The following is a 13191-nucleotide window of genomic DNA, read 5'->3' as shown; positions in this document are numbered from 1 at the left end:
GAAAGGTAGGACAAAATAATTTTAATTTCTCATTTGCGGTCACGTATGAAGAAATTGGGTAGAACTATGGAGGTAATTATCCTTAATTAGTTTGGACTATAGAGAAACAAAAAGAGGGAGAAATGAGAGGAAGGAAGAAAGTTATGAACAATAGGAGTGTTTTTGATATTTTGAAGGATTATGTTTAGTAAGGTGAGGTTTCTTTTAATAATCATGTTACAATACAGTAATGGATACCTTTGTTACTTATATACCTTTGTTTACTGAGATATAGTTTTCTATATACATCTTGGCATAAATAAAACTACATCCTTTTTTTATTAATATTTATACTTGAAATCTTGACACTATTTAAAATGAAGCAGAATTTTTTGAATTTTTCCCAAAATATATGTAAAAATATAGTCATATTAATTCTTATTTAATTCGTTTCAATGAGTATTTTATTATATCAAATTTTTATTATTACGTAATAATAGTCAAATAAATACTAACGTAATAATAGTCAGATATACATATTAACAAATAAATATAGAACTTACACTAAAAACGGAGGGAGTACTTATCACTATACTTGTTTTAAAAGTACAAAAGCATATAAATTGACAAATATTACAATGGGATAATCTATTAAGGGAAAAACCCTACTAAAAGGATTCGAACAAATAGGCAGTCAAAAATTTGTGGCTGCTGGGATTCGAGCCCAGGTCTCCACGGCCACAACGTGGAATTCTAACCACTAAACTACAGCCACATTAATATACATGTTAGCAAGCTCTACATATTAACTGAGATTTGATAGCGTTATAAAGTTACACTCTAATCTTTAATGTTATCATTAATTAACGCACATAAACAATAATACACTTCAAGTGATTTTATCAATAATATTTTTATTTTTTTTTGCTGTTTGCACCCGATTCACCCTTTGGGCTACATACGGATCGAGGTCAAGTTCGGGGTGGTTAGGTTCCATTCCTCTTCCAAGGGTGTTGCGGGGATTCGAACACAGGTTCGTCCTACCAAAGCCAGTCTCCATCACCACTGGGCCAACACTTACTTGGTATTTTAACAATAATATAGAAGTAGAGTATATAATGAGGAAGAAGTTAGGAGGCAAAGTATAATTTACTGGCTTCCTCTTAGATATATTACACGGTTACACCTATTTTGTTTCTTTATTATAAGACACCTATTGCTTCCTAAAGTTCTACCTTAACCATCGATATGTCTTTCATTATAGATCAAATAGTAGATTTACCTAGATAATCAAATTTATAATACTGCTTTCCAATATTTTTATCAATATGTATTACAAGTGAAATAGTCAATACTCAACCTAAAATTGAATATAATAATTCAGTTGGTCTTGTAAGAGACCACCTACTTTTAATTTACGGTTTTTTCACCATATACCCCTGACAAATTTTTTTGCACCGGCGTATACCCTTTCAACTTTCCAAATTCATCATATACCCCTCACATTTCGAAAAATACATCAACTTACCCTTTTGACTAACGGTGTTAGACTTCCGTTAGTCATTAACCCCTAATCCCCTCTAACCCTAATCAATTAACCTAAATTAAACCCTAACTCTAACCCTAATTTAATACACTTTGCGCTCTAACCCACTGCCACATCACCCTCACCCCTTACCCCACTACCACATCACCCCACCCCTTACCCCCACTGCCACATCACCCCCACCCCTTACCCCCCTCCACCTCCCCCTCCACCTCCCCCTCCACCTCCCCACCACTGCCACATCATCCCCCGCTGACCCCCTCCACCTCCCCACCACCCCCGAATCCCGCCTCCCCACTCCCCGGCAACCCCCTTCCCCACTCCTCGACAACCCCGCCTCCCCACTCCCCGGCAACCCCATTCCCCACTCCCCACACAACCCCCGAGACCATGCAGCCCCTTCCCCCGAGACCACCCACCCCGTCGATTTTCGCACCCCACCCCAGTCGATTTCCTCGCCGATTTCCGCAGCAGGTCAGCCCACAGCAGGGCGAGATCCGACGTCGGCAACCTGAAGAGACAAGGAGGGGTTTGGTGCGACGGAAAGTTGGGGAAGGGGAGGGGGTTGCGGGACTGAGGGGGAATGGGGTGGGGATGCGGGGGAGGGGCTGCGGGGGTGGGACTGCCGGGGAGGGGGCAGCGGGGGTGGGGCTGCCAGGGAGGGGGGATGTGGTTGTGGTGGGGGATGTGGTTGTGGGGGTGGGGTGGGGTGGGGAGGGGTGGTTAGGGTTTAGGGTTGATTAGAGTTAAAGGAAGATTAGGGTAGGGTTTAGGGTTAATTAGGTTAGAGGGGGTTAGGGTTTAAGTTAGTTAATTAGAGTTAAGGGGAAATTAGGGGGTTAATGACTAACGGACGTTAACGCCGTTAGTCATTAAGGGTAAGTGGATGTATTTTTTCAAACGTGAGGGGTATATGGTGAATTTGGAAACTTGAAAGGGTATACGGTGCAAAAAAAAATCTTGTCAGGGGTATATGGTGAAAAAACCGTTTAATTTAAAATTAGGCTCAGCCCAAGGTTAATATTAAGAAGAGAACATGCCACTTTTTTTTAATATTGTGACCAATTTAATCTATTTAGGGACCAAGTTAATTTATTCGTGATCAATTTAATCTATGTATGGACCAATTTAATTTATTTCGTGACCAGTTTGATCTATTCAGTAATGATATTCTTTAACCCATTCAGTGACTAGTCCAATCCATTTAGTGACTAGTTTAATCCGTTCTGTAAGACTATCAAGTTATTTTTTGAATTTGTCTGTTGTAATTCGAGAATCAAGAAAATAAGGAAGGAGAAGAGAAGGGATGTTTAGAATAGTGTTGGGTTAGAGTGAGATGGAATGGACTTGTTAGAAAAATTAAGTATCGAGTTCGTCTAATTTTATGTTAAAAGACCGCCTATTCTTCACAACACATGTGAACTGGATTATTTTTATAATCATTTTAATAGATACTCTCAACCAATTTCACCTTTCTATATTATTTTAGGGTGAACAAGTTCGCTATTTAATTTTTTTCTATGCAAAGAAAAAAATATCTAATAAAAATTAGTCACTACTTATTGAATGGTATTAGTTGATATATGTTTTACAAAGGTCTACATATACTCGAATTTCATGAAGGAGAGGTGGTAGCTCAGTGGAGTACAACCCCGAATATCAGGACATTTGCCCAGGATCGAATCTTAATCCCAACAATATGTTGGGGAATTTACTTCTAGACTGTTTAACCGTGTACCTAGTCTATGAGTTGGTGTGTCTTGCACACTAATAGCCTAGTTGGGATTGGTTTTCGTACCAATTATCTTTTCTAATAAAAAAAATACTTGAATGTCATGTACATTATTGAAAATTTAATTTCATTGCTCCCCTTCTCTCCAAACACCAAACATCAAACCCCCCCCCCCCCCCCCCAAAAAAAAAAAAAAAACCTTGTTTGACCTAAGAAAATGTGAATCAGAGTTGCTTAATTAATTTAGACTTTTGTATAAAGTTAGGTGAGTTGCACAATTAATTTTCTCATTTGTTGAATGCATTCTTGTAGCTCATCAACAATTAATTGAGTATGATAAATGTTAAGTTGAATTTCCAAATGGGTTTTTCACCTACAAAATAAGAAGACTAACTCGGGAATTTTCGGAAAAAGTCTCTCCGTTGCTTGGATTGCTGAGCAATAGAAAGCCAGAGAGTGAGAGAATTGTCAAATTTATGTATTTGTTTATTTAGATAAAATTACCTCTTTTTGAGTGCCAAATAAAATATATACAGTGGAAAGTAGCTATGAGAGGCCTTAGGCCGTCCCTTAGGGTTTGGAGCCTTACTTTCACTTTCCTCTTTTAATTTTGGGCTTAATTGCTTTGCAATGATCATAAATTAAGTTATAATGGGCCTGGGTTCTATATTTAGACCCAATAATTATGTTCTTGCATATATGTACCTTTAGTTTACAATGAACACATTTATTCAGAATTGATAAATGGAGCAAGACTAGTGCCTTCTAAGATGAAAAAGATGGTATAACACCTGTTAGCAGGATTCTAAAACTACAACCTTTTGAAGCGAGTTTGAAGCACTTCTAAGCCACTGTATACAACATTATAGTTAAAACTGGCACAAAACTTGGCCCTAAATAGCATGTTAACAAGTCTGGAAAATATTACAGCGAGAATCAACACGGATGTAATAAGATATGAATACACAACACCCAGCAAGGAAGGTGCACCAACACCACGTATAGGTACGTCGCACTGTTCCATAACCAAAGAGACTCAACCCACGTCCAAAACTCACCGACGTTGACGTTACTGAATCCTTCTGATACACCTTTCATCACAAAGAAAGCAAAAGGCGGAAACAAGGACAGTCCTAAGACAACATTGCAAACAATTCTGGAGAAAGCTTTCACACTCCGGTCTTGCAGATCTAGTCTTAAGGGCTGAGCCATCAAACAAAATGGCACTAACAACAATGCCCCAATTTCAGCAGCTGCAAAGTTCACTACAGACATGAGAGACAATCCAATAAAAGCAGCTGCGATCATCACAGCTTTCAAGATACCCCATTCTTTGTTATGAAGGTGAGGTGACTTAAAGCTGGAATAAGGGGAACCCAAGACCATGTAGAAGATGTGAAGGGTAAATAACGACAGTAAAATCCAGGAAATGCTGCAAGTAGTTGATGTGCTGTTGGGTATTTGACAAATGAGATAGGGAAGTAATGCTACAACAACTGCCCATATATGAATAACAAACACAGTTTTGGCTGCGTGAAGCCACCTCCATGAAGTTACAGGAATGACCAGTGCAGCAGACGAGTTGGAGCTTCCGGAAGATTTTACCATATCAGAAATTGGAGGACTATCGATAGCATCAGAATAAAGAGAAGCAGCAACAATCGGTAGTGGTGCGATAAGGAGTGCAAAAGCGATCATGTAAACTCCTACAGATACGAACTTGCTGGGCCCTGTTAGAAGGTAGAGAAAGAATGACTGGTGAAACTTCTCGAGTAGGTTGTTCACTGACCTAATAATGCCTTCAACCAACCTGCATCAAGAATGAAGAGAATAAGAAATTGAACATCACTTTTCATAGCATGCCTAAGTTCCATTGAATAATAGTTGCCCAGGTCCCGAAATTCGCTTAATTTATCTTTGTTTCCTACATGTGCTAAGAAACTACTACTATAGCAACCCAAGTAACTCTTACTTTTTTAATTGAGTTGTATAAATAAGAATTTAGAACATTAAAAGTAAGTTTGATTTGGTTTTCTTCTTTCGTTTTTCTGAGTGAAGCAAAGCTAAAAATCTCTTGGATAAGTGAGTGAAGCTAGCATAAGTTTAATCTCTACAACTGTTTGTTTAGGCGACTGGAACCTTCTTAAAAATTGTTAACTCTAAGTTGAATTTGAGGTAGTCGACTCTACATATAAGGATTGATTTCATAAGTTCTCGTGTATATCGAGTGCCAACTAGGGTCCTAAACTAGTTTATGAAGACTTTGTGTTTTATGCCTTCTGAGAAACAGTTCTCTAGACTATACAAGGGCTATTTCACAGTAGTGGGCTTCAATGTTACAGCTTGTAACCTTATATTGGCTTGTTACAAACTTGTTTTAGCTGCACTACATATTTTAACAGAAGGAACAAAAGAGAGAGGAATGAAAACATGTGAACAAAAGCTCCGAAGGTAGCGCCAGCCTCCAAAGCCTCAAACAAGCAAAAACCTGTCAGTCCACTTTCAGGTGAAAACCAAACTAGATCAAAAATCACCAAGCACGCTGATATGAGCTGCACAACCAGATATGAATCAAAAATTTGCAAAGGGACAGATCCTTAGGATGCTTAGAATTTTGTAGAAGAGCCTGAATCCAATTGCTGTTTAAGCCAATTCACATCAGACTCGGAGCATGTACTCGACATTACCGTTTAACAGCTTAGATTCTATTTGATGTCACATTCAACCATCTAAAAGTAGGGATGGCAAATTGGCAATGGATTGGGTCTGTGCGGGTGTAGCAAGACCCAGACCCGATATCTTGAGGTGGACCCAAATCCACCACAGACCCACTAGGTCTAAAAAATTTAAGGGCCGTTTGATTAGGGGGTTACAGGAAAGGGAAAGTTGATTCCATTCCCTTAAAACTTGTTTGGATTGGGGGTTTTGTTTCCCCTCTTTTCGCCTCCATTACCCCAAATCACTCTATTTTGATTCCCCACTACCCCCTCCACTTAGAAATGAGGGAATGGAAAACCCTTTACCATCATCTTTGACCACAACCACTTTGCCAACGGAACCACCACACTAGAACCCCTCCACCCGAAATCACCACTCCACCTAAAACCACCACCATCAACTTGAAAGCACCACCCCACCATCAACGATTCACACTTAAAACCACCAAAGGCACCACCGAAAACAACCCCACCCCCACGGAATCACCATGGCACCACCCCAAACAAACCCCACCCCACCTGAAACCACCATGGCACCACCCGTAAACCACCATGGCACCACCCAAAACCACAGGAAGCGTTACCCCTCTACCCAAAAAACCACCACATCCACACAAAAACCACCACCATCCACACGAGAACCACCACCTTTCATCGAAAACACCTCTCCCCGGCCGAAAAACTCTAGATCTACAAGAGAGGACACTGAAAAAATTTACCGCAAAAAACTCTTGTCAGTGGCCGCGAAGGGAAGGGAAGGGGCGGAGGAGGGGGAGGGGGAGAGGGAGAGGCGGTGAGCCGGCGACAGGGGAGGGGAAGCGCAGCGGCGGGGATAGGAAGGTGGAGGAGGTTGAATATAGTACATGGGTGGTGGTAGTTGTAGGGGAAAAGTTGTGGTGGTGAGAAATACTAGGATTTTCTTTAATAATATCTAAACAAACAACTTTGATAATCAAAGGGTAAACCTTTCCATTCTCCTTGTAACCCTTTCTCAAACCCTTTCCCTTTCCACTCAACCAACCAAACGCCCCCTTAGACCCTTAACCACACCTGTTGGTCCTGGATCCAAAATGACTCCTTGTGATTTTTTTATTGTCAATATCCAATAACATATCATATATGTTTTTTTCGACAAACTTTTCCTACATATGACACGATGTTAGCCTAAACTCAACTATTAATACTTAGTGAATAATCAAGTAATAAAACTATAACTCATGAAAATATTATTTAAACATATTTCAATTTAAAAGTTTAGTACTATTAAAAATACATAATATGAAGACTTATTACTTTGAACAAATAAATAGTATTTTGTAATTTCAACATATTTATTTTTGGGAAAAAAATTATAGATGGTCCATGAGTCGGATGTGGGGCCGGTTACCTATGTGTAACAAGCTTATCAAACTAGCTAGACAATTAATCTTCAAATTTGAACATAATATCCATTTTGGTGAAAGAACAACTGTTGTACACAAAATACACGAAATTACTGGGGCTTTGACACTATAATATAACTGATAGTAGGAGCAGGCACCAGGCCAGCAAGTCCATATGAAAGTGTGTATTTGCCATGGCTTTTAAGAATTCAGGATACAGACTGAAGGCACTTGTAATGCCAAGGACCTTAAAAGTACTCACGGGTTCTTTAAATTTTGCAGGGTAGCTACCGAGATCAATGCAGTCAATTATGTCTCTCCTAGAAGTTGGTTAGCTACTTCTCATTTTGTTAAAGGATTCTTCCTGATTTCATCACCTTTCTTTTTTAGTCTATATTTTCATTTATAAGATGGGGATTTTTTTCCCCATCAACCTCTTTGATTTGTCACAATACAATAAAAAAAAGTTTTCCACCTATATAGTATATTTTATAAAAAAAGACAAATAGAAAATGGTTCAATTTTAACTTCTGGAAGTATTGTTTCTCGGAATTTCTATATTATATATTCGTCCATTCTTCTGCTTACTGAATTGGCTAACCCAATAATGCTACACCCCAACTTTAGAAACATAGTTCGCATGTTACAAACCGCACAACTCTATACAGACAGTGTAGGGAAAGATTATGGAGGCATCCTTTTCTTTTTATTCATTACAGAACACGTGGTTCAAAAGCCTATCTTAATGAGGTTTAAGCCGGAATATACAAATAAATAAAAGAGCACTCCACTCATATGTATATATAATTGAACCTTTTTTTGTAATAACAATAATCCCTCCATATGTTTTCACTTGTTCCACTTTGACTTTGAGCACTATTTACATATATCATTTTCACATTTTTTTTTCTAATATACAAAAGCAAATGTTATAGGTTTAGTCTTAATATGTATTTTCAAGATACCAACCTTTTGTAACTTTTTAACAAATAATAAAATTAAGGAAATTAATGATCAAGTTTATCTCTTGGCAAGCATGCCAAATTAGAGTGGAGAAAGAAAAGAAAGAGAATCATATTAGGTGAAAAGTTGTATAAACACATTACCGCCCACTGCGTAACAAAAATTCACTTCGCTTGCCACGGTTATAAAGTGAGGTTTTGGGAGAAATCACCAATGTCACAGCATCAATTTGGTAATCACGAAAAGCACCATGAGAACCAGTTGGAACTCCTAATGCCTAATTAGAAGAAAGATAGTAGAAGGAAATAGTAAGTAACAAGACTAGTGTATTAAAAGACAAATGATAATTGTAATAAACGCAGAAAACAAGGAAAACACGCAAACATACGCATATCCAAAAACACAGAGCAACAGGAGAGGAAGAAGCAAAACGAAGATAAGGTAGTGGAAGAGGAGTCACCTGAGCATACAGTGAACTTGCAAGTGTAGCAGTGCCTTCAACATATTCGCCAACAGGAATACCAAAGCCCCATTGCGGATTTATGCTTCTAGCCAGATTTCCTAAAAACTCAATTGTTCCACCAACCATTCTCAGAAAATTTGACTCCAACAATGACAAGAGTTTTCCAACCCTTACATGCAGACCCTGCCGATGTACTGCCAGATAATGCACAACATTTATGAGATCAAGATTTGGCATTTGACCATTGGAAGCCTCAGCATAGATACTAAGACTGTCCTGGGCGTCTTTGTTTCCGTTCACAACTTTAATGACTAAAGCAGCAGCCATAGTACCAGCACGTCTAAAGCTCTCTGCATCTACAGCCTGATTCTCCTCACTTTTATGAAGATGGTTGCTAGCATAGCATAAATTAGAGTGAAATTTTTCTGAGCTATGAAATGTTGGAGCATAATATTCCCTCAACCAGGAAGCAACTGATTCGTGTTCACCATACCGAGAATCAGCAGCAACCCAAATAATGTCCTTTGCCAGCCAGGTAACTTGCGTTAGCAAAGAGAAAATAGAGTATGCTACACCTAACGATAAAGCTTCACCACTATCACGCTTCGTAGCATCATAAGGAGTCACTAGGATAATAGCTTCCTTTCCGTCGCCATGCGGTGCCCTAATTATACCAACAGTACTAACAGCTGGAGAAATATGAGTATTGTTTTCTTGGTCCGGCTCATTTTCATCACTAGAAAAGAAATGGAAAGGATGAAACTTATTTGGCTGAGGATAGAACTGGAACTGACTAGCTTCAGCACCCAGGTTTTTCACACGCTTCAATAATATCCTTGGAATTTCACTGAGACAAAATGTTCAGTACTTTAGTAACACAAGGACCTATCAAACAACATAATCTGCCTAGAAATGGTACAATAGAAGGAAAAAGTGATTCCAGATTTTTTTTTCAAGAAATAGACCATGCCTCAATAGACTAGACGAAATGCCTGAAAATGCGAGGCAAGAATGGCATCAGAAAAGCTCAACAATGGCAATAAGTTATCGATTAGAAGTCCTCTTAGACAATAAAGCCTTAGATAGCTGAGGTGTACTACAGTTGTATAAATTTGGAGTACTGTCCACCTTTCAAGTTCTCAGGAGGTTTATTTGTATAAAATAGTTTACAATTGGTACTAACATGGGTGTTATTAGCAGAGCCAGTCATGTCAAGACATAAATTCAAAATGGCAAATAGTAGACACATACATGCCTGATGTATCACCTTCCAAGCTTAAGCTCATTATCTCCGTAACAAGCTTGTCGGCATCCAAGACATCTTGACTAGAAAGCATGGGATTTGCGGAACCTATAACACACAAATACTTAGTCCAACAAAACCATAAATCCTAAAAATAATTTGATGGCAAGTTAAAAGACCATATTATAGCTCCTACAGATTTTTCGGAGGAGAAAGCTTTACACATATAATGCTAACATGAGCCCATTTTTTGCTTAACAAGATAAAGGAAACAAGCAACTTTTCTGCACAAGTAATTTTACTCCAAAAACCCAAATTGCTTCAAAGTTCAATCATCCATCATACCAAAAAAACATACAAGAACTCTAACCTACACTAGTTTCGATACATTCAACAGAATGGTGTATGCATTCCAGCAATCATTGCACAGAGATGATGGTATCCAAACCAAAAAACTCGAGGTCCAAAACTAGTACCACAAATTCCCAATACACCAAATTTTTTCACTTAACTAATATAAAGAACACACATCTTACAAAGATGAGCATTACCCACAATCTAATACTGCTTAAAAACATGAAAATTTTGGAGATCATTCACCTCAACAAAATCCAAATTCACAAATTTAAAGTCTGAGATAAACAAATTCACCTGGCATGAGCGCATTTTCCGATATATAAGTGTTTTTGGCAAGAATCGGCAAGAGTAGAAGAGCAAAAATTCCAGCAATACAGCAAATGAAACTGGAAAAAAAAAAAAAACCCAAAAAGGCCGAGATGAATTGAAGTATTGAGAATTTCCCAGATTCAAAGTTAGTATTGAGAAGATGAAGAATACTACCTGACAATGACACGATGGGACATGAGAAGAAGCACAATGCGCACAAGTGGGCGAGGCTTCTTTTGTGAAGACCCAGATTCCGCCATTTTTTCAAGAACAAATCGAGAATCTGAGACAAAAGAAGCAATTTACAAGGAGAAGACAACACTATGAGCTTATTCTGAAGATTTAACTACTTAAGAAAAAAATTTATTTATTAATATAATAATTTATGATAATAACACTAAATACAACTTAGTCCAGTGGTTAAAACTTTAGTATATGTACTTAAGGTCTCGGGAGCAATTTTTTTTTACTCATTTGCTAAACGACGCCCTAGAATATCCTAGTTACGCCCTAAATACGTATAATATACGTATTTTTCCATTTTCAGATTTTCCACCATGTACATTCACTTTTCTCCCCTCATCTCCCACATTACCATTGGGCACCGGTGCACCACCACCGCCGCACCAGTCGCCGTCGCACCAGTACTGCGCCGCACCACCGACACACTGCCGCCGCACCACAACCGTAGTAACCCACCCTCCTCTTCTCTGTTTCTTCATTAACAGTAATTTGAAATTTTTTTTTAAAAAAAGGGGAGGCGTCCACCATGGACGCCCCACCACTGGTGGAGGCGTCCATGGCAGGCGCTCCACCGCATGGTGGGGCGCCTGTCATGGACGCCTCCACCAGTGGTGGGGCGCCTGCCATGGACGCCTCCCTTTTTTTTAAAAAAAAATTCAGAAAAAAAGGGGAGGCGTCCACCATGGACCCCCACCACTGGTGGAGGCGTCCATGGCAGGCGCCTCACCATGCGGTGGAGCGCCTGCCATGGACGCCTCCACCAGTTGTGGGGCGTCCATGGTGGACGCCTCCTCTTTTTTTAAAAAAAAAATTTTCAGAAAATAAAGAAAACAAAGGAGAGAAGAAGGGGATGGTGGTGGTGTGTCGGGGGTACGGCGGTGGTGGCCGGGATACTACGGTGGTGGGGTGTCGGGGGTAGGTCGGTGGTGGTGGTGCCGGCACATTGTTGTTAGAAGACATAGGAGTCATAAGTGTGAAATTGGAGAAGAATATGGTGGTGGCGGTGTGGTGGCAGTTGTGGTGGAGAGGAGAGAGAAATTGGTGGCAGTTGTGGTGGAGAGGAGAGAGAAAGTGAGTGAGTGAAAGGGAAAGAGAGGAAAGAAATGCAGGTATATAAATACGGTATGAATTGATATTCAAAAGTGATCAAATAGTTATATTAGTTTGAACTTATACAATTGTAGATATTTATATCGGACTCATATGTGATACGACAATACATCATTATTGAAATTAATAAGCAAGTTTTGTATAAGATGACTTCACTTGCTACCCTAGAAACGTTAATGTTTTAGTTAAAGACAATGTCGTATTTAACAATATTACATTTTTCTTCGAATGAGTTACTTTTACGTATTAAAAATTACCCTTTTAAATTATCTTATCTCTTCTTACAATTATTATTCTAAGCTATGTCCTTACTCAACACCTTTAAAGTCTGTATTTAGGGCGTAACTAGGAAAATTTAGAGCGTAATTTAGCAAAGCCCTTTTTTTATTGTAGATGGATTAATATATTTGTATAGATTGTGCAATCCGTCTTGTGTGGACTCGATTCACATTAAAAATAGTGTGGACCAGGCGTAGACATGTGCCCCACTACAAACTAGTCACTCCCACTTTTCAAAATCTGCGCGATTTTCTCTCTCTTCAATAAGATTTTCTCGCCCTAAAATTTTAACAAAAATAGTTGTTCAGAACAAACATACACTATATCATTTTAAAATACACTATATCATGTCAAAATAAACGATCATATCAAACACTATAACGATCGATTATGATAATTTTGTGTAATATACAAATAAACTACACTATAACATTTCAAAATATACTACATTATGTCAAAACACACTATATCATGCAACACTATCATGTCCAAAAATATAACAAAACACTATCATGTCAAAATACACTATATTATTTCAAAATACACTATATCATGTCAATATACACTATAACATGCAACACTATCATGCCAAAAAAAACTCAACAAAACACTATGACTTTAAAATACACTATATCATTTTAAAATACACTATATTATTTCAAAATACACTATTTTATTTTAAAAATACACTAGCAGGAAAGTGAAGTTATGAGAGGAGAGAGAAGTTATCAGGAGAGAGAAAATAGCGGAAGACTGAACGCGGCAAAGACGGAAAATTGTAGTCATTAAAACTTAAGTGAGATGATAAGGTGTATACTAAGTTAGTGTGCACCGGGTTCATATTAGTTTTTTCCTTAATTTTGTGAGT

At 38.4% G+C, this 13191-nt stretch overlaps 1 protein-coding gene and 1 non-coding gene across 2 annotated transcripts; both read right to left on the bottom strand.

The window, feature by feature from the left end:
* Window positions 1-682: 682 nt before the first annotated feature.
* TRNAH-GUG (transfer RNA histidin (anticodon GUG)) lies at window positions 683-754 on the bottom strand. The gene has a single exon. It is a non-coding gene; the product is annotated as a tRNA-His (tRNA).
* Window positions 755-4020: 3266 nt separating this feature from the next.
* Window positions 4021-11024, bottom strand: LOC104896010 (uncharacterized). The gene is made up of 6 exons (XM_010682676.4): window positions 10866-11024; window positions 10677-10768; window positions 10034-10133; window positions 8780-9629; window positions 8463-8596; window positions 4021-5067 (listed from the first exon to the last, which is right to left on the bottom strand). The coding sequence occupies exons 1-6, from the start codon at window positions 10949-10951 to the stop codon at window positions 4194-4196; spliced, it is 2136 nt and encodes a 711-aa protein (XP_010680978.1). The 5' UTR covers window positions 10952-11024; the 3' UTR covers window positions 4021-4193.
* Window positions 11025-13191: the final 2167 nt, after the last annotated feature.

Source organism: Beta vulgaris, chromosome 1, assembly GCF_026745355.1.
Source record: "Beta vulgaris subsp. vulgaris cultivar EL10 chromosome 1, EL10.2, whole genome shotgun sequence".
NCBI classification, from domain to species: domain Eukaryota; kingdom Viridiplantae; phylum Streptophyta; class Magnoliopsida; order Caryophyllales; family Amaranthaceae; genus Beta; species Beta vulgaris.
Note: the sequence above shows the minus strand (reverse complement) of the source record. Positions and strands in the feature narration are given on the sequence as shown.

What these genes read in the sequence shown, in the direction of transcription:
- LOC104896010 (XM_010682676.4), bottom strand. Translation starts at nt 10,951, where the DNA reads ATGGCGGAATCTGGGTCTTCACAAAAGAAGCCTCGCCCACTTGTGCGC. An exon ending in GAAGGTGATACATCAGGCAT is followed by an intron (nt 9,630 to 10,033) that starts GTATGTGTCTAC and finishes ATTTTGTCTCAG; the next exon opens with TGAAATTCCAAGGATATTAT. An exon ending in CAAGTTCACTGTATGCTCAG is followed by an intron (nt 8,597 to 8,779) that starts GTGACTCCTCTT and finishes TCTTCTAATTAG; the next exon opens with GCATTAGGAGTTCCAACTGG.